The sequence below is a fragment of the Aythya marila genome (assembly GCF_965140915.1).
Source record: "Aythya marila genome assembly, chromosome: 2".
NCBI classification, from domain to species: domain Eukaryota; kingdom Metazoa; phylum Chordata; class Aves; order Anseriformes; family Anatidae; genus Aythya; species Aythya marila.
This window is the reverse complement of record NC_139043.1, coordinates 138,139,498-138,162,267: the sequence shown is the minus strand read 5'-3', so window position 1 is coordinate 138,162,267 and position 22,770 is coordinate 138,139,498. Positions and strand designations below refer to the sequence as shown.

The 22,770-nt window shown below is 38.3% G+C and overlaps 1 protein-coding gene across 1 annotated transcript in view; it reads left to right on the top strand.

Annotated features, from left to right (window-relative positions):
• ANGPT1 (angiopoietin 1) overlaps positions 1–22,770 on the top strand; it is a 189,373-nt gene that overhangs the window by 127,349 nt on the left and 39,254 nt on the right. Inside the window, exon 7 of the mRNA XM_082753146.1 lies at positions 13,405–13,571. Coding sequence (XP_082609272.1) covers positions 13,405–13,571 — 167 coding nt within the window. The remainder of the gene's footprint in view (positions 1–13,404; positions 13,572–22,770) is intronic.

Genomic DNA, 22,770 nt, shown 5'->3' with positions numbered 1-22,770 from the left:
ACTTGAATAAGCAGAAAGTCAGTGATACTGCAATAATAGTGGCATTAACATTTTCTTCTTTTTCTTTTGGCTCCATTGCTGCAGGTGTCCAATCTCCACTCTGGAAAATAAAATCAAACATTCTTTGGTACCTAAAACAGTAGCTGATGAATAAAATTTCTCTTATTCACTTCTATTCTGCTATACAAGACTAGCGATGCCATCTTCTTTCTCAGTGGCAAAAGTGCTTACCAGTATCGTTCATTTTTGGCCTCAGTCATGTGCCATGCAGTATAATTCTTGCATTCACTCCTAAGAACTCATTTCTGACTACAAATTCTCTTCAACAATTTCACTTTTAAATATTCAGATATACAAATTTGAAGAAATTCAGAGGAAATCCTTTGAGTTCCTCCTCCTGTCCTTTTCTTACCAGTATTTGCAGTGGATTTTCCATGTTACTATTTGTTTCTTATGAGAAACATTTAAAGTTGAGCATCAAGTAATTCCTTTAACAACAGCAGCTAATATCACCCTGAAGCAGGTTTCTACCATTTTTCATACTTCCTTGTTTGAAGTGGGAATTAGAGTTATGACTTCTGGAAAGAGAATGTCTTAAAAAAAAAAAAAAAAAAAAAAAAAAAAAAAAAAAAAAGTTGCTTACCTGAGCCACTTTTATAAAGGGGGTTTCTACAGGCTGAATTTCTAAGGCAGTTTCTGGCTTTTATTAGGCGGTCATTAGCAATAATCACATCCAAACAAAGTATTAGGTCATGTGCTAACTTGGCTATTGAGACTCCTTGCTCAAATTCCAGATTTTCAGTTCTTGGATAAATATACCTTTCCCAGTCATTGTCTCCATTTTTGCCAAATTGGGTGATGGATATTGGATTCCCTATTCTCTAGCCTTTCAGCATGCCTAGTTTAAAAATTTCCATGAATCTCACAGAAATTATTCCATGCTCAATATCTAAACATTCACTATCAGTTTCCTGGAGGGGTTCTAGGGAGCCAAGTCAACTGGGGTCTTCCTCAGACCTTTAAAATATTTTCTTTCTTTCTGTCATTGAGTAAAGACTCTCAGTAGGTATTTGAAATTGCATGCCTTGGCCAGCTCACAGCAATCCTTTTCCTTGCCATTTTTTTTTTTCTTTTCTCCATGCATGTCAGTATTTAACTGTACTGCATGCCTTTATTGCTACAGTATTGCCATTTCCTTTCTCTAATGAAAAAAAGCTATCACTTTCTTAATCGTTCATAATGTCATGATCTAGATTGGGATCACAAGTGTATATTAGATCCACAGCTGCATTTCTAAGCTTTATGGTAACTACCGCCTATCTTCGTGACCAGCAGCTGGTTTTCTTTTGTTTTTTTGAGGCAAGCATGAACTACAGCAGTAAATTTCACACCCCCTTAACCTCATGTTCCTGATTAGTATCTGAGTCCAACACCAGTTCAGTGCTTAAAACAAATGTGCTGCCAATTTATCTTAAAAGTCATCACTAGCATCTGTGCATGCCTGAAAAGCACATCTACATTTCATTTGTGTTGGGATTTTTTTTTTCTTCTTAAAGATGCTGGGTCAGATTGATCTTTAGCTCCATAGTGCCTATGTGGTAAGATGCCAGAGTAGGATAATTTTGACTTTTTTATGGCCTAATGAGAGCTGGACCATAGAGGTGGTTATCAGAACTTTCTCAGGAAATATTTCTCAATGCAGCTTTAGTGGGCATTTGGATTATGTTATCTGGAATAATCTGACTTTTGTCAGAGCCTCAGTGAACTATAACTGGTGTAGCAAGTCTTGTGAGCCATGTCTTATGCTTACCTAAAAGACATCTGTACTCCTCTATACATTGTAAGTACATCTTTAATTTTCTTCTTGGCATGATGAAAATGAAAACCTTTTTGGTATGGTTACTACACATCATTTCTGTGAGTAAGTTCTTGCTCAAAGATAAGTCTCTCCCAATTTCTTGGAGACTGTCTGTCTTGCGGCAGTCAAGTTAATGGTTAAGTTATTCACCAGTCCTTGCAAGTCTGACTGTAAGCTGTGTATTTAGGCTTCTGAGTCTGCCTGAACTATTCATAGCAAGAGCTACTGCTCCAACAAAGATTTTACTTCTGTCTGCCATGTTCATTTTGAAAACTTCCAGACATCACTTACATTTAATTTTTATTTTCAAAGTGTCTAGCTCCTGTTTTAGAAGGTGGTCTCCTAACTCCTTTTGTGGTCTCCAGCTATTCCTATGTTCACTTTTGGTACAATTGTTTCTGCCCACCTTTCAAATTATCTCCAAATTCTGACTTTTGTTTTGTTACATATTGCCTCAGTAGCAATATTAACTTGATTTTTTTTTTTTTTTTTCTAAAAATAAGTCCTCACCACAATTAACATTGTGTTTGACCTGAGCCAAGAGGCAAAACCTCAAGCTGTTGTACTGTTCCCTTCTGGAACATTAATTGATGATGAATATTTCTCTGTTGCAATTTTGTCCATTTACAAAGAGTATGCAGATTCCTTTTTTCCCCAAATACAAGAAACAGTGAAAAAAAAAATACAGACAGAGCTCTGCCCCCTTCCTGTCATATTAGATTATTATGTTCATCACTTTCTCTTTCAAGTGAGACAGACTGCGTAAAAAGCAATGCACAAGGCACATTTTTAATTTGTTTGTGCATGCTTTATGATTCTTGTTCCATTATTTTTGTGGAGAACAACTTCAGATACACATGTGTTTATTTTTAAAACAAAAAATACATAAACCATATGGCCTGGCTGAGTAGAATATTCTTGACAAAAAAAAAAAAAAAAGACAAATTTGAATGCTCATGTTATGGAAAAAATATATTTTGTAGTCCTCAGTTTCATTAAATCTAGTTATTCTAAATTAATTATATATCTTCTTGTGGGTTATCAGTAATTAAGCTGTTATGCATTGATATGGCCACAAAATCTTTACACCACTTGTACAGTAGTCTAATTTTACTGACACATTTCTGTATTCCCATGTTCTTTGAAACAGAGCTCACATACTATCAAATAACAGCTCTGGAGATGGTTACAATACTCTGTCTGTGACTATTCCATATTAGATGATTTTGTCAAAAGCATATTTTTTGAATCTTCATTGATGCTAATGTTTTCCCTTTAGGGTAAAGAAAAGCAATTACTGTGAGCTAAATAGTATGTTCTTTAGCAAGCATATAATGTAGCTCACTGGCTTCACAGGATGTCAAGTACAGCAATGGCTACTGACACTAACTTCACCTGTCTGTAATGATACATGTAATAGCTAGAGATTCCTAGCTACCAACGTGCCTGTGGTTTTACAACAGTAAGATGTAAAACATCTTCATTGATTTGGCTTGAGCTACATTCAAATCAATCTTCCTTTTCTTTTTTTTTTTTTTTTTTCTTTTTTTTTGGTCACAGACATTAATTTAAAGAAGCATAAGCCAAGCAACAAAACCATAACATGCGTACATTACCTGAAAAGTGTGATCTTTGACTGCTCTCATATTAGAAGAAATTTTCATCTCCACTGTTGTTACCCCAAAATCATCTGACTATGAAGGATCACACCAAGGGCAAAGATATGCAGCTGCTCTTGATAACTAGCTAACAGGATGTTATAATAAGATCTTATGTCTTTCTGCCAAGAAGGCCTGTGGTTCCCTGTTTTGCACAGAAGGGATTAAGAGGATGGTGGTCCTACTTGCATTTGATTCAGTTTCTCCTTCTTCAACTCCTTTACCATATCTGTGCTAGCACACTGAACAGAGCTATAGCCTAAGTGTGAACACAGACTTTTGACACAAAATCCACAATGTTAATTTTTTATTGGAGTTTTGGTCTAACTTAGTTCCCTAAATAATGCCCAAGTAGTTAGGAGTAATGGGCCATTCTCAACTGACAGTTTGCATAAGTTTGCCTTGTTTTCAGAGGTGAGAAATTTTTGCTCTAAGTACAAATTATTCTATTCTTCATCTCAGCAAAGGCAGGGACTTGTTGCTTCAGCAGGGACTTCAGAGCACACATCAGAACAGTTTCTCTTTTCTTCTGTGGCTGAGTGAAACAGGTGTGAAGAGAAGAATTGCTGGATCATAGAACATGAGGCATTTTGAAGATGATATGGGATTAGGAAAAGAATATAAAAGGTTTCCTGAAAGCAGGAGAGCCTTCAGAGCACTACCTGTGCTCCATCCATCCGTCTATCTATATGCCTCTCTGTAGTATTGGAGACACATCCTATACTTTATTTTTTTCTGCAGAAACCAATTCACTTTTTTCCCTGGAAGTAGTGTAAAGAATTATATAAAATACATTGCAATATCAGCATGGTTCTTCCTGAAAAATGGAGGAAAGGATGGACCTGTGAGAAAGGCAAGAGCTCGGGAAAACATGTCCTTAGAAAAGACAGAAGGCGTGCTGCTTCTGTAATGGAAACAAACAAGATGGGAGGCAAGGGGGAGAGGGAGAGGAGTAGAATTATTATGTTAAATGGATAAGCTCATGAGAATTAGGAGTGCAAGGGGATAAAAAAGGCACACTTCAGATACGAATAACTGTGACATAGGCACAAGTACATGCCTTACGATAGTACATTTCAAAGTCATGAGTTACAAATTTTCTGCATCTGAAAAAGCCATTTACTTCAAGAGACTGGGATATATGGCATGGAAGTCATTTGTTTCTTTGAAATATTTACAAAGTAATTTGAATATAAGGAAATGATTTTTAGTGACTGGAATGTGCATTAAGATATTCTGTGAGTAACGCCTTTCATGGAGACTCACAACTCTTTGATAAAGAGTTACATGTCACCCTACTTTATTAAAAAGTCACTTCTGACTTAAACTGTTACTCAGATGATTGTTACTTTCATCAGTGTTACAGAAAGAGCCAGCATGTTCTCTGCCTTTGCTGAGTCTAAAGCATGTCCAGTGGAGACAGACATGATAGCAAAATGATGAGAGACAGTATTCACTTTTATGAAAACATGTTCATGAAAGTAATCGGGTTCTGATGAAGGCTTAAGCTACAGCGTGCATTTCTACTACATCTAAGGGAGCAAGGATGAAATCATATTTGTTCCAGAGAGTTTTGGATCACTAGACTGGGCAATGGAGCTGTTACCAAAGAAGGTCTCATCTTTACATTTTTGAATATTTTTGGATGGCAAAATTAAAATAAATAAATAAATAAAGTGTTATTTTAACAGTAGCACAGTTGTGTTTTAACTGTGTTACACTGAGCAGTCTTTACTATGCAAATATTACCAAATATTAATACCAGTTTCAAGAGTGGTGTTGGCACTTTTGCTTACTCTGCCTTCAGTGCTTTTACACCATCAGGGTATGTTGATAAGGCCCATGTAGTCTTCCAGTCTGTTAATAGAACCATGCAGGTTATTCCTTACATGTAAGACTTTTAATAAATTGTATGCAATGTTTCAACTTAATTAAACAACTATTTATCTTAATTCTTAAGCGTAATCATGGTAACAACCTTTCCTAGAATATCATCATTAAGATTAAAGTTTATTAAAGAAATTTTCTTACCAAAAATGGACATGCTATTGTACAACATCCAGGTGAGATTTTGAGAGGTTTTTGTCTGCATGTTTGCTTTTAATTAGTGATTTGAAGATTCAGCAGAGTTTTAGCAGAGATCATTAGGTATCTGCTCTGCTGTTCTCCAAATGACAGTTGTGTGCTTTCATCATGGCACAGCTTTCTCTTCAGGGAGGTGCATCCCGCCTTATCAGTTCCATTTGGGACTCACCAGAGCAGTCCTTCACCTTGGGATTCATGTCATATTAGCGCTATAATTATTTAAGTCTGGTGTCAGTCATTTTCTAGTGTCATTCAGTTATTAGTGCCTCAGTGATGTGCAATCTGGCTGGGCCAGATTGGGTGTTTGATGTGGATCGGTGGAGGAAAATTAGTTGTCTGGGGCACATTGCCAAGCCAGAGGTACCATTTGTTTGCACTTCAAACCTGAGCTCTGATGCTGGGATTCTTCTTCATGGGGAAGGCTGGGAAGCGTGTTTCATGGGAAACACACACTGCTGATACTGTGTGTGTTTGGGAAAGAGAAAGGAAGAAGTGAATTTAACTTCTGTATGTCTACTGAAACATTTGGTTTAGAATGAAGTGCTGCAACCTGAACTGCTGCAGGACATGAACAAGATTGCAAGAGGTACTTTTCAAACTTGGAACACTGGTGGAGACATTCGTTTCTGTATTTAAATTGAAAGTAACTTAAGTTTTGTTTTAGTCTTCTCAGAAGGTACCTCTAGCTTCCAAACATATTTTTAAAACTTTCCACCAAATATTTATGGGTATTTCATAGAAATAATTATAAATATTTTACTAAATTTTTAAAGTTAACATTCTTTAACTCATTCATTCTTTGAGGAAAATTAAAGTTATTTCTATATTTAAATATATATATACAATGAATAATTTGACATGATGGAAATGGAGAAGTAAACTGAATGATTTAGAATTTATCTTAAACAAAATCCATTCCACATTCTCAGCTGAGGCAAAAGGAGCTGAATACACTTTATGTCTTCTGGAAGACACTGCTGCTTTAAAACACTGAATTATTATCTGCTTTATTCAGTGAATTGTCTGACAGGAGATGAACCCATAGAATATATTGACTGTGTCTGGTTTCAATTTTGTTTTGTCTATAAAAAGTCAAAGCTTCCTATGAACATTATCAGACAAAATAAATAAAGTAAGAGAGATAATTGTTTAATGAACTTGAAGTAACATGATTCAAGCAGAATACCCCCACAGCTTTTGCCAAGCCTAATAAAACTCTTTTGCACCCTACTTATTATTTTTGAATAAGTATCAACTCTGTAAATTCTTCAGGTCATTTTTTAAACCAGTACTGAATTCAGCCTCTTTGTACTCATGACTGCTTTAGTACTTTTGTCTCTGTTAATGATTGTGCAATTGGAAATGAGCTGATATTGAACCCGGATGTCATCTAGAGTAAATATTATAAAATATGGTACTATTCTCTGTGATTCTGGGTGCTAAATGCATTAATACATATAACAGGAAAATATTTTTGTTTCTTTTTACTTTTTTATCATAACAATTGGGCATTGTGTCTGAATATACACAATTTAACAATTTACTATATAGCTGTAGGTGTAAAGAACCTTTGCTTCATCCTAGTACATATATGTATAATAATATGTATAATTTCTGCTTTCTTTGGTCTGAAAATAAGTTGTGTTATCATGTCTACAAGAACAATCTATTCTAAATGTAGTACAAAGCATTAACAGATTATTCCTTTTTTTTTTTTTTAAACAAACAAACAAACAAACAAAAACATTGACTTATTGTGATCTTTTACATCTTTTTAACAACTTATTTTTATCAAACTTGGCCAAAATACAATCATAATGCAGTTTTTCATCAGCAGCAAAAATATAAATGTTTCCAGTTTGTGAAAAATGAAATGAAACAAGAAAATAATTTATACTAGGTCAGTGTATATAGATACACTGTAGATATTTCTGTATCCTGCCTGTGGCTAGTGGTGGGCCGTTAAGAAAGCATATTAGTGAATGCAAGCAGTCTCCCAGCTTCCATAGAGTATTAATGAGGAAAATGTATGACAGCTTTGAAAACTTCTGGAAATTTCTGGCCTTTCCTTATTATGATAACCACTCTTTTGGGAACTTAAAGTGTCTGGTTTGCCATTCATCCCAAAACCTTTTGCAGATTTTAATGGAAAAGCAAAATTAGTTTTTTGGAATAAAATATAAAGTTTAAGGAGTAAATCCCTGTACTTGGAAACATCTAATGGATGAAATATAGAAAGCTAATGACAAAATAGTGTCTCTTAGTCACTTAGAATGCAGTTTTGGAACAGTACTTAAAGCCCTCTGGGTTTTAAAGGGATGTAAAATGTAGTTAACTATAAACACATTCACAAAATACAGATGTTCCTTCTCCTAGTAGATTGATAGCTGAGGATAACTTGGATCACCTCATGTGCTTCCTTGAGTTTAAGTGCAAAGCTTTTAACATGAAGTATCTCTTATAGCCATATGAATAAATAAAAATTAAAAAAAAAAAAAAAAAAGTAATGAAAAAAAAGACAAGTATGTTGACAGAGTCGATATCTAATAGGAAAAAAAAAAAATGTGTTTAATGACAGGTGACTGGTTTGGGTCAGGAATATGTAGCTTTTAATTTTAACTTTTAAGATAAAACACTATGCCCAAAGTTACTCTCAAAATGAAACTTCTAGTCTATAGAAATTAACAAACATGGTTTTAGGCAAGGCTGAAGTCATCTTATCACTTGACGCCCCACGGAGTTGAGCAACAATATGGGCATAACTGTTCTGTTAACTAAAATGCTTGGCTTTCATTATTTGATTTTCAGTACTGAATGATTACTGAATTGCATCATGAACAGTAAGACTAATGAGGTCTGCTTTTCTGTGGATTTTTTTGTTCTGTGTACCGCATAGAAGTGCCATTCACTTTATTAATAATCTCCCTAATCTGTTACTTTCTAAGATTTTCTGTGGCAATAGCTTGAGTTCCCCTTTTATGTCCCTCAAATTTCTCCCAGATGTCTAAGGATCCCTCAGAGGTAATATGTGCTAAGCATCTGCGCTTGGCTGGTGAGTCTGTGTCTGCTGATAGAGGTAGTTGGAACTAGCTGGTAGTTGGTAGCCTTTCTCCCTGGGGCTACTCGTCCCAGGCAGCAGTTCTGAAACTTTGCTAAACTTCATGTTTGTGAATGTTTGTTTGTCTATCCCATTCTCAAAAGTGTTCAAAAGGCATTGTGCAAAAATAGCAGTCAGGTGGGCTTCACAATTTCATTAGCTTGTTTCCTTAAGTTTTCTGGCTGAAGAGAAAAAAAAAAAAAAAAAAAAAAGTATTTGAAGATAAAATTCTGAGCTGTATTTGATGTATTTGAAGGTTAAAGACACTGAAGAAAAATCAAGAGTTTGGCATGACCTTTTTTTTACTACCATTTTCTATGCCACCCTTGAGGTTGGGAATAGAAATTAAAAATTAATTCATGCTTTTCATTTTTTTTGTTTGTTTGTTTGAGAAGAATACGCCATTTTCCTCTGCACACAAAAGTAGGTAAAGTAGTAGTGTTCTTTTACCAGTGGCAGTCTAAGTAAGATATAAAATAGAAAAGTGGTGTAGTTTTGAAGTAAGCCCAAATATCTGGTAACTACAGCGACCATGCAAGTCTTGGACACAAGTCTCTGGCACATCTGACACAGGGGCAGTAAATTGCAGACAAAATGTAAACAGCTGAGTTTGGCATAATGAGATTTTATTGTTTTCAACTCTTTGCTTTGCATAAATGTACTAATCCTGTCTGATTTAGACCTAATATATAGGTCTAAATAGGAATACCTGTTTGTTTGTTTGCTTTTCCAGACATATCAGGTGTTTAATAAAATATACTGCCCATTCTTAGGAATGTTCCTTCCTTCAGAGTTACTTTTTCTATTCCACTTACTTCCTTGGTTTCGCAGCAGCAATGAGTTTAATTAAAAAGAAGTTGCTCGTGACAAAGAAATAAAATACAGTTTTTTTTTTTGTTGTTTTTTGTTTTTAATGAAAATTGGTTTCAATAATGCAGGTCTTCAGTAAAGCAAAACTATTACTCATTGGATTCAACAGTGCAAATGAAACAGGAATATTTTTAGTCTAGTAATTTCTACTGAGTTTCAATAATATAGCTCTTTCTAACGTAACTTATGTAGTGACTTTCCCCATATATTTTTTTTTTATATTTCTTTTTATATTCCTTCTGTTCTCTTTTGCTGCAACTTCATTTCCTCTGGTCAGGGGAGCAAACCACTTAGTGATAGATTTTCATCTTAGTGTAATAACATGTGAGAAAAGGGAGAAGAAAGTGTAAATGTGAATAAGAAAAATTATTTTTGTTTTTATTTCAGAATAATTATATACGGTGTCTGGAGTTTATATAGAACACATATGGGAACACATAATGTTAAAAAGCCACATGTATTACATCCTGAATAGGCTGTAATCTAAATAAGATAAGACACATATAGTTCAATAAAGCCACAGTTCAAAGGGGAGATCCCTCTGCTTGACAGCACTGGGAAAATGGGAGAAAGGATTTCCTGAAAATCTTCTTTTAAAGGGATAGAGCTGATAGGAATAATATATCTTTTATGAATAAGAAACCATACAGATATTAAAGAAATATATTTTAGCTGGTATTTAAACACCTATGCTCCAATGATAAACCAACTTCTGACTTCTGGATTTTAGGGGGGGAAAGTGTCTGCTTGCCATGGTAGTCACGGCAAAGCATGTTCCTCTGCGACAAGTGGCAGTGGCCACGGGTAAAAGATGTTGATCAGAGATCAACCACTGGCTGCTCTGGTGTGGCACTGCCAAAGTTTCTGGAAAAGGAATGACCATGTGTGTGAGCCACCGGGCAGAGAGATAAGGCAAGGAGATGAAATGTGGGAGGTGTTCCAGCACGGTTGGAATGAGATAATCCTTAAGGTCCCTTCCAACTCAAACCTTTCTATGATTCTATAAAAGAACAAAAGGAACAAGTATAAAATGTTGAAAGCTATTTAGCTGCATTTAGAGTTTATGCTGGTGAGGAATGAGCCCTTGTATTTTAGGGAAGTATTTACAAAGTCAAATATGCATGCAAATGCAATCAAAGCAGTAGGTTAGAGATACAGACATAGCATTATGGAGCAGGGGAGCTTGAGGAGCCCTGCTTGAAGAGCAGGGCTCACACTGAGAGACTGATATGGTCAGAGCAAGATTTTGACAGGATTAGCTACAATCAATTTTACAGTGGCTTAAATAGGAAATTATCAATTAGAAATAAGGACATAATTAAAGAATGTGCAGGAAAGGAAATGCCAAATAATAATATCCTTCTATATTTCAGCTTGAGTCTTCTCTGATAGTCATCACAGTCCAAGGTTTTCAAATTCATTTTCTTTAGAAGTTTGCAGCTAGGATACCTGTGCTTTGCTTGACTAAAGTCTTAGCTATGATGCACCTTCAAACAGGGGCAGCACACCTACCAGGAAGGCAGGATTTCATCCTCATATGCCCCAACTAGCTGAGGCTGGAGCTTGGACAGTGAAAGAGAAAGGACAGCAAAAGAGAGAGGACCATATTTTCAGTGTTTCCATCTCACATTAGGAGTGACTAAAACATCTTACATGATGTTGATTTCTTTTGAACGTTTCTTACAGACATATTTCCCTAACTTCTAGTCCTGTTGAGGGATTTTTGAAACAGCAAGAATCCCATGGCTTGCTGTAGCTGAGCAAACCAAGCTACCAGGGCAACTATGAGAAGTTCCCATGACAGTGTTCCCACATTGCCCAATTGAGGAATTCAGGAAAATATTGTTACCAGTAGCTGGCTTCAAGGACAAGGTCTATGTGACTGCTAATCACAAGGGGTTTTTTTTCTTGCAGGTGGGGTTGTTTTCTTGCAGTTGTTTGTCTGAGTGCTTTTGACCAATAATCTTGTGTGAAACACTGTCCGCCCCTGTTAAGTTCACTATAAAAGTTAGGCTATTTGGGCAATAAAATAGAGCATGATCTGACTCTACTGGTGTCTGTCGTGCTTTCGGCCGTGCTTCCTGCAACATAGTCCAAAAGAAGTCTTTTCATATTGCCCTCATTTAAAAAATAAATGCTTTCTGAAAATGTTCACATTTGTTCTTGAAAATTGCAATGAATCAATTAATGACAGATCACATGGTTTAATTTGTGATTTGAAACTGGGAGAAAATGTCAATTGTTATTGCAGAGAGAAATGTACCATTGTGAATGATGAAGGAAAATACATGAGATTGGATTCAGTCTAGTCTCCAAAAGTAGAAATGTTTTACTGTTCTTTTCTGTTGTTTCTTTCGTATATATGGAAGTCACAGCTTAGCTACAGAGGGTGAATTGTATCAAAGACAAGAACATAATCCAATCTTTCTTTTCATATGATGAAGAAATTTTCACAAGGGTCTTCTAAAAACATTCTTGGGATATCAGTATAGGCAAACCAGCAAGTTTCCAGTTCTCCTTTTTCCTAACTTGAGAAATATGAATAAGCATGAAGTAGTCATGTTGAAGTAGATCTTCACAGAAATAGATTGCAATTTTAATATACTGAGGACAAAAGAATGAAGCTGGCAGTTCCCAGGTATGACTAAAGTAATAGTTTATAAAGAACAGTAATTTTAATATTACATACATGTATTACATATTAAATATTAAATATATAAATATAATATATATATAAATAGTAAATGAAATTCATTACATTAATGGAAACTTTAAATTTAATATGGTAAAATATTAATTAAAATTTATACAACTTTTAAACCTGGAAGATGCACAAAAATATCAGTTTAAGAGTGCAGTTTGAAAAATGGTCACACTTTATTTTTCCATGTTTGAAAAGTGGATAGCTTGCTTAACTGGAAATAAGACCATCTGAATATATGAAATGCGAGAAGAATTAAGTAACTTAAATTTTGTACTACTGCTTATTTTTCATTCTTAGAAAATAAAGTTACAGTATGCTTTCCTGTGCTTGGGATAGTCTATACAAATATTCTTAATTCCTTAAGTTAAAGATCTTAACATGAAATAACACATACAGATATCTTATGCCACCTCAGCAGGATGAGGAAAAATAAGCTTTATAGTAGACAAAATCCTAGACAATATAACCCTTAACAGATTAAGAATGAGAGAAATACATATTATAACAGGGGATATTTCACAGGCCATATCCTGTCCAACAGGTCTTATATACAGAAAAGGATTTTAAACCAAAATCCTCCTTCCTTCAGTTGTGACAGACAGTCATAGCAGAGGTACACTAATTTATTTTTCAGACATTAAAGCATGAGTTGTCCATCACAGCTAATTTGAATTCAGGGTATAATCTAGATTAGTCTCTTAAACCTTTTATAGTGTATAGCAGAATTCTGTTTTGGTTTAATTGTCTTAATGCTAATTAGTCATATTAACATCATATGAAATGTATTATAGAAGCTGACTGTTCAATATTACCATTTAAGGATGTTGCATCATACTATTAATATCTTGTAATTGTAATTTTCAATTGAAAAATCTCAACTGCCTTTAAAAATATCAGTTGAATTACACAACTCTTCTCCTACGTGGTAAGTATTTACTGACACATTTTAGAGGTTGTCAGACTGCATTATTGCATTTTACCTTTGCGTTCTAATTACTGGTCACATAGCACAGAAAGCTATGTGACCAGTAATTAGAACGCAAAGGTAAAAATGCAATAATGATTTTATTATTATATAAAGATTCTACCAATTGCACTAATTATATCTATTTATTTTGCCATTTTTTTATAGGGTTTTGGTAGCCCATCAGGTGAACATTGGCTAGGGAATGAATTTATCTTTGCAATGACGAGTCAGAGGCAATATTCTCTAAGAATTGAATTAATGGACTGGGAAGGAAACCGGGCATATTCACAGTATGACAGATTTCACATAGGAAATGAAAAGCAGAATTACAGGTAAGTATCTCCTGAAATTCTTTTGACTCTACTGAGTGATAAATCTTGTTCATTGTTTGCCTGATAAAAGGATCATAATATAGTTTTCATCTAAAGTGGAAAAGATGCTAAAAAATAAAATATTGAAATCTGATTTTTCAGAGCTGGAAGGTTAGACTAAACTGGCACATTTGAGAACAATTAATTACACCAACTGGAAGAACTGCTGAAAAAATGTATAACTTTTAAAATATTCTGAGATTACCAGGTAACTTACTAACTAGAAAAAAAAAAAGGATTCTCCATTACAACTTGAAAGATTTCTGTCTCAGAAATGTTGAGTGAAACAATGGAGATAGGAAAAAAAAATACCAAAAAATGCTGTTAGAATATCTGATATTTCCAACACAAAATTTAGTGCAAAAGAAAAATAAAAACAGAATGCTGGATTTTACTTAGAGGAGACAAAACACAGAACCAAATGTCTTGACTTAGTAACAGCATAACATTTATTATAGTTTGAAAATGTCATATGAAGTTAAAATTTCTTCTAATAATACGTTTTTTCTTAGAACATTTTTTAAGGAAAAAGAAAAGTAGGGTGAAAAAAGTAGGAAACAGAGTCTGATTATTATTAAAAAAAAAAAAAAAAAAAAAAAAAAAAACCACGGTGAAAAAATTGATATGGATGGCCTAAGTGGTTATTTTTTTCTATCACCACTTCCTGTGAACAAAAATATGACCTTGGAGAAGAAAAATGAAACACAAAAAGAAACCATCTTAAATTATTGCAGCACATTTAGTTATAATAAGAGAGAAACCTATACGTTGTAAAACTAAACATTCAAGTCACAACGTGTGAAATTGGGTTGATACTCAGATTTTTAAATTCAAGTAACATTCTCAGAAATGCTTATTGCACACTCCTTGCACAGCCTCCGGAAAAGGAAGTGAGAGCAATTGGCTCTTTCTGCTGACAAGAATCTACCCAGGTGGGACACAAAATAGAATCTCTGTCCTATTGAGTTTGTCATACAATATTACTGCATGGCGTATAAGAGCATAGGCTATGTTTAGAAGCAGCTTGTATGAACTTTGCTCCCACGTAATGCAAAGGCTATCCCGTGGCACACAAAGGACTGTTCTGTAATTGGAACTGCATAATATATGGCTCAGGGTTGTATGAACTGTATGGTACTCTAAGAAGAAAATATGAGAAGTGGTATGAGTTTGCTTCTGAGAGAGTACAAATGTAAATATTCTGGGTAGTGTGTGTCAAGCAGAAGCACTACTGGAGACAAACTGGAATTCTGAGCCTCAAATCTATTCAAGTGAAGCATATGAGACAACAGGTTCAGTTAGAGATGCATCTAAAGCTATTTAAACAAAATTGCATCTGATCTAGTCATCTTGAATTTTGAATTCCATGGTGAGAAATGGGAACTTTAAGGATGCGATTTATCTGGCTCATTTTTGATGTTTTTTGGGTTCTTTGGAATAAGACATATCCTGTCAACTCCCTGCTTACCCCCTGACTTAAAGAACATGGGTGCTCAGAGCTGACTGTGTGCAGTGGTGTGCGCTGTGAACCCTGAAGACACTCTCTTCAAACACCAAGAACCTCTGAAGAGCTTCTGCAGTATTGAAGGCACACAGGCTGCTGGTAGCAATGATTAAGGTTTCAGGAAGGATTCAGTGGTTCTGCTGATTCAGGAAAGTGGAGGAGGAACAATCATTCTCACATACTCTTAAGCAAAGAGTAAAAACAAGTATAGGACATCTCTCAAAACAAAGGCTATAAAGTGTAAACAGTATAAAACTGGATTATGTGTGTCTTATACGTTTGAAGAAGATGTTCAAAAATAAGAGGAAAAGGAGGGAGAAACACTTGTCAAGTAAGGAAAAGTGTCAAAGGACAGAATTACACATAGCTTTAAAAAATATGGTGAAAATCAGAGAAGTTGCCAGGACTGTAAATTAAAATGGTTGAATTCATTAAAAAAATAGCATATTTTTTTCTCACATTTATTCTGGACTAAACAGGGCCTACATGGATGATTTAGGGATCAGAACGGTATAGAAAATTTAACTTATGTTTACACATATGTTAAGAGAGTATTTCTTCTATTCATGACTCATCTGGGTTTATTCATGGCAATGTATTTCTTTTCTTTTAAAATTCTGTGCTGCACTTCTGGTAATACAGTAGACCAACTTGGAAATGCCTAAGGGATGTCTGCCTATCATAAGTACATGTGAAGTGCCTCGAGTAGAAGAAAAGGCAAGAAGTTTTGGAGAGGAGCTGTGTTGTTTTCCCTCCAACAGCCTGGGAACTCTGCTGTGTACTGTGACCTGAGTCTGCCTCAGGTGCTAACAACAAACCAGGACCAGGACATGGGCTTAAGAAAGGATGTACTATGTATATTTATATGCCTATGTATATTTAATCACTTGTCCTTTTCCTGGAATAGTTTTAGCCTGATCTAAACAGTACATATCCAGGCAATTACTAAACACAACTAGGGGACCCCAGGGGGCAGTGACTTTCTCAATATACACTGTGAGCAAGTCCATGTTAGGTTTTTCGGTAAGCCAAACCATACGGACAAGGATATTGTGAGCCAGTTAATTTCAAGGCCAAATAGCAAGCCTTAGCCCAATAGGTTCTTCATATGTCCTTTCTTCATATGTCCTTTGTCATCTATACCTTAAGGGCTAAAAGGCCCTTAAAGGACTTGGGCATAGAATTTGTTTCTCCATTATGGCTGTTGAGACAGACTCTTGGAGATTTCTTAAATAGATTAGATTTAACATGTTGATGGACATCAGCATAGCCCTGGAAAATCATCCTGAATAACTGTAGGTCTCCAATATGTCTATAGGAACAGGGAGGTATTCAAGAAAGGAAAGTAAACCCTCCTTCATTAGAAGAAAGGGACATCTTTTGGTAGTATAAACCGTATTTTCTGAATGTGGAAACAATTGTGAAAACTGATCCACAAAATTTCTTCTTCCTAAACAAGAAAAACCAAAAGGGGTGTATTTCAAAAGTGCAGAAATTAAATCAGAATGTGTGTGCAAGCCTCAAAAGAAATATAAGATTAGGAAACAAGGCTGAATTCTGCTACTCCTGTTCAAGTCACATATACACAAAATTCAGTAGGAATTTATCTTGAGAACAGTGACTGCAGTTCTGGTTCCTGTTCTGCTTCATAATCCAATTAAAGGCCAGAATGTACTTGGCTCAAGCTGGCTGCATGGCCTCCTTAAGGTAGTAATGAAGATCCTCAGTCCAGGGAACAGGGAATCAATTCCATTCACGTTATTCTGGAATAAACAGAGAGGGAAACATGAAGATGTCAAAAGGCTCTGTCCATCTCTGTTGGCCCTTGCAGTTTCAGATGAAATCATTGATACTTTTTACTCATACATATCTGAATATTTGAAGAAAACAAACAAGAAACAGGCTGACAGTTCTGGAAATAAAGATTTGGAAGACACATGCAAATCTAAATTAATTTTTATGCTTGACAAATGTACTAGGACCTATACCCAGACAGATATACATCTAACAGACATTTTGCAAAACAAAGTTAAATTGGGCTCTTCCAGAAATTATTACAAAAATGTATCTATGACATAACAGCACTTTATTTTGTTTGCCAGCATCACTATCTTTGATAAAAGCAACTCCAGAAGGGAAGCCAAATAAAAGCCTGATTATTGAGCCCTCAACAGCTGGCCACTCTTCAGAGGATACTGTTTTCCCTTTATCAGAGGAGCTGCCATTATGAATTTAAATAATCCCTCTGAAGTTGTAAAGCACAGTTCACAACCTTCTGCATGCAGTGCCTTTCTTTCACAGTTGTCAGTAGTCAGGCGTTTGCCATGTTTGCTTTCAATACCTCAAACACAGAACAGCATACCTTTTCAAAACTTCACTGACTGATAATTCGGAATTATTCTTCCAAACAAATTAGATGCTCTTTTATTTTGGAAGCTATTAGGATTTTCTGCTTGTGACCCACATTAAATGTTGCTTCTTCAACACTGTTTGCAAAAGTAAGTAGTTGTAGACCAGCTGCACTCTATATTAGTTTCAAATAATACAAGGTAACGAAGTAATAACCAGTAAAGAGACAAATTTCCAATCTGGTCTGGGCAGTAGATCAAGGAAATCTGAAACAGAGGAAAGTTATTGAAAAGAAAGGAAAAGCTCAAAAAGTTGAACATCTTTTGTGCATGCTATAGCAGTACCTATACATTTGGAAGACACAAAAAAATATTATAAAGTTTCTAGTTCTAGCATCTGAATAGAGTAAGTTAGAAAATGATTGGGAAAGAAAAAAAAAAAAAAAAAAACAAAAAAACAAAAACAACTGCTAAAAGATGTCTAAGAAAATATGAATAATTATTTTCATGCTGTTTTTCCAAAATCCAATCCCAATGTTTTGCAAAGTTCGATTCATTCTGGATTACTCCCAATTGGTGATTTCAGAGGGTTCTGTTTTTTCTCCAGGCTGTTTGTATTCTCTTTACTACTTTTTATTAGCCTAAAGAATCTATGATTAAAAAAAGTAATGCTGAACACATGTATATTAAAAATATACTTGTTTCTTTTTCAAAATGACACAGCTCCAAAAGGGTTTCTGGGATTGCAGAATAAAACCTATTTATCCCAGATGATGACTGCAAAGAAGAAAGTTGAGATAAGAATGTGTACACTGGAATAGCAAATGCATGATGATAAATAACTGAAACAGGAAAACCAATGTTGCACCTCACATGAAAGCTTCAATAGCCTGGAAGTATCAAAGTGATTGATTTCCTTTAGAACATCCTTAGGCTTCTTATTTACACAAAAAGATTTACAGGGCAGTCTGTAAACAAGGTGAAAACTCTCTCTGAACATCTCTGTAAGTCTTGTCCTGTGTCAGGTAAAATCTCCATAGAGTAAGATGAGTCCAGTCTTACAAGCTCTCATTTAGTACAGTGTTTCTTAATTTAAGTCAAAAGATGTATTCATGGAACTATAAAAAATTAAGTTAGAAGAGATTTCCAGAATCCACATAGCTTCTCCTCTTTTCCTATGTAGAACCTAAATTGTGCACTCTTGATACTCTACCAATGTTGTTAGCTGCTTTTAGGAGCTATATGCTGACCTGTGTCCTCAGACGCTCCAAAATTAACCAGGGAAAGTAAGAATGTGCTGGAATTTTGGGCACCACACTTCATAATCCTACACATTAGTCAATGAAAGAAGATTTGCTGATGTTGGGTTTTGAACAGCATGTTTGATGTTGGGTTTTGTAGCGCCACAAACAGGACACGCTAACAGGACCGGCTTGGCAGTTAGTTCAGGCAGTTTGCACAGGGCAGTTCAAGTGGGACAGGGAGGAGAACCTAGACCCCACCATGGTGGGCATCCATTGCAGCGGTCGGTCCGAGGTGGCAACCTAAACGGAGGAGATGCTGCCCCTCTGGGCTCACGTGGGCACCCAGGTGGATCCCCTGAGGGGGGAGGTGGCAGTCCAGACAGATGACTGCGGGAAACTCTGGAATCCAGAGGCCCATCTGGGCCATGAGGGAAGAGAGCACTGTCACGGGTGCAGGTGTGCCCTGCTTCAGGGACTCCTCGAGCAGGTGGCTGGGCTGCAGTGAGAAATCGGCAGCCTGAGGGAGTCTCTGAGGGTGACAGATAGGAGGGTTCTCCCTGCCCCTGCTGTTGCTCGGCAGCCCTCTCCTATGTCCCGACTAGGGGTAGAGGCTGCCCCCATTGAACACATGCAGAACAGAGGGCTAGACTGTCCGCAAGAGACAAGGGGCTGGACCCTTGTCTCAACTCAGAGCAGAAAGAGACGTCTGCCCCCGACACCTACGGTGCCACCTACCCCCATGGTGTCCCTGGGAAATAGATTTGAGGCTCTCAGGGAGGCTGAGGATCTGGGCAGTAGTCCGAACCCGGGAAGCAACCCCGAGAAGAGAGTCAAGATTGGGGAAAGTGCAAAACATAAGGATCAGGAACGGATGGAGCACCGCATTGTAACCTGTGCCACAAAAAAAAAAAAAAAAAAAAAAAGCGGAGAGTCCTGTTGATTGGGGACTCCTTACTGAGGGGCACTGAGGCTCCTATCTGCCACCCAAATAACCTATCCAGAGAAGAGTGCTGTCTTCCTGGGGCACGTGTCAGAGATGTTAGGAAGGCTCTGCCATGACTCGTTAAACCGGAGGACTACTATCCTCTCGTAGTCATTCAGGTTGGATCCCAGGAAGCTGCTATTAGAAAAATGAAGAATATTAAAAAGGACTTTGCATCCCTGGGGAGGTTGTTGAGGGGACTGGGGTGCAGGTAGTGTTCTCCTCTGTCCTCCTGCTGGGTGAGTGGGATGCAGATAGAAGGAGCAGAACAGGACAGGTAAATGACTGGCTGAGGGGGGTGGTGTCTGGACCAGGGATTTGGGTATTTTGATCTTGGGCCATCCTTTGAGCAGCCAGGTATGTGGGCTATGGACAGACACCAGCTGAGCAAGTGGGGCGCAAGTGTGTTGGGGAGCAAGCTCTCGGGGCTGATTACCAGGGCTTTAAACTAGGTTTGATGGGGGAAGGGAGGGGAACTAAAGGTGACAGAGAAGGGCTGTGGGAAGTCATCACTACTGTCACTGTTGAAGACAGGGAAAAACTTGTGAGCTCTCCCATAGGATTGACTGAGGGCTCCTCAGAGAAGGTAGCATTCCCGATCCCCTGTCCAGTATCTTCTTCTTGTACTCCCCCAGGGGTAACTGCACCTGCTGCTTCCCTAAAGTGCCTGTACACCAATGCACAGAGCATGGGAAATAAACAGGATGAGCTCAAGATCTGTGTTCAGTCGCGGGGCCACGATCTCGTGATCACTGAGATGTGGTAGGACAGCTCGCATGACTGGAACGCAGTCATGGAGGGCTATGTCCTCTTTAGGAAAGACAGGCTGGGGAAGCGAGGGGGTGGGGTTGCCCTTTATGTGAGGGAGCAATTAGAGTGTACCCAGCTCCAGCTGGGGGAGGGTGAAGGACAAGTGGAGAGCTTGTGGGTAAGAAAGAATTAAGGGGTGGGCTGGTATGGGAGACACAGTGGTAGGGGCCTACTATAAGTCTCCAGATCAGGAGGAGGAAGTCGATGAGGCCTTCTACGAGCAGCTGCTAGTAGCCTCACGATCAAGAGCACTGGTCCTCATGGGGGACTTCAATTACTCAGACCCCTGCTGGGTAAGCAACTCAGCCAGGCACGAGCAGTCCAAATGGTTCCTACAATGCGTTGAGGACAATTTTCTGACGTAGGTGGTGGAGGAGCTGACGAGGCGGGGGGTGCTCCTGGACCTCATTCTTACCAACAGGGATGGCCTTGTTAGGGATGTGAAGGTTGGGGGCATCTTGGGATGCAGTGACCATGAGATGGTGGAATTTCAGATGGAACTAGGCAAAGGAAGTAAGGCTAAAAGCAGGATTGCTACCCTGGACTTTTGAAGAGCCAATTTTGACCTCTTCTGGGACCTGCTTGGGAGTATCTCATGGGATAGGTTGCTAGAAGGCAAGGGTACTTGTGAGAGCTGGGCTACATTTAAGCAGCACTTCTTCCATGCTCAGGATTGGTGCATCCCAAAGAATAGGAAATCAGGGAAGGGGGGCAGGAAACCCATGTGGATGAGCAAGGAGCTCATCAATAAGAACAAAAGGAAGAGGAAGGTCTATGAAATGTGGAAAAAGGGCCTGTCCTCTTGGGAGGAGTATAGATGTGTTGTCAGGGCCTGCAGGGAAACGACGAGAAAGGCTAAAGCCCACCTAGAGATGAGGTTTGCAAAAGAGATAAAGGATAATAAGAAGGGTTTTTTCTAGTATATAAACAGCAAGAAAAAGACTAGGGATAATGTGGGTCCCTTGCTGAATGAGGGGGGTGTCCTGGTCACGGGAGATGCTGAGAAGACAGAGATACTGAATGCTTACTTTGCTTCAGTCCTTGCTTCAAGGATGCTCCCACCGGACTCCTCACCCCTGGCAATAGGACAAAGAGTCTGGGAAATGGAGGGCTCCCCCCGGTGGATGTGAGAGTGGTTCGGGAGCGTCTGAGTGGGCTCAATGCACACAAATCCATGGGTCCCGATGGGATGCATCCACGTGTGCTAAGGGAGCTGGCAGATGTGATTGCTGAACTGCTCTCTATCATCTTTGAAAGGTCCTGGAGAACGGGTGAGGTGCCTGAAGACTGGAGGATAGCCAATGTCACTCCGGTCTTCAAGAAGGGCAGGAAGGAGGATCCGGGAAACTACAGGCCAGTCAGTCTCACCTCTGTCCCTGGAAAGGTATTGAAGCAGCTTTTTCTGGATGCGATAACCAAGCAATTGGAAGAGAAGGTTATGAGGAGTAGTCAGCATGGATTCACCAAGGGGAAGTTGTGCTCGACCAACCTCGTTGCCTTCTATGATGGCATCACCAGCTGGGTAGATGGGGGGAGAGCGGTGGATTTCATCTACCTTGACTTTAGCAAGGCTTTCGATACTGTCTCCCATGAGATCCTACTAGCAAAGCTGAGAAAGTGTGGGATAGATGAGTGGACGGCAAGATAGGTTGAGAACTGGCTGACTGGCCAAGCTCAGAGGGTGGTGATTGGCTGGAGGCCTCTGACTAGCAGTGTTCCCCAGGGGTCGGTACTGGTTCCGGTCTTGTTCAACATCTTCATCGATGACCTTGATGAGGGAATAGTGTCTGCCCTCAGCAAGTATGCCGATGACACAAAGCTGGGAGGAGTGGCTGACTTTCCAGAAGGCTGTGCTGCCATTCAGTGAGGCCTGGACCGGCTGGAGAGGTGGGCAGGAAGAAACCAAATGAGATTTAATAAGAGCAAGTGTAGAATCCGGCACCTGGGAAGGATCAACCCAAAATATCAGTACAGGCTGGGGGACGACCTGCTGGAGAGGAGCTCTGAGGAGAAGGACCTGGGGGTCCTGGTGGATGACAGGTTGACCATGAGCCACCACTGTGCCCTTGTGGCCAAGAGGGCCAATGGGATCCTGGCGTGCATTAAAAGGAGCGTGGCCAGCAGGTCAAAGGAGGTGATCCTCCCCCTCTATTCTGCCCTGGTCAGGCCTCACCTGGAGTACTGTGTCCAGTTCTGTGCTCCCCGGTACAAGAAAGACAGGGATCTCCTGGAAGGAGTCCAGCGGAGGGCCACAAAGATGATACGGGGCCTG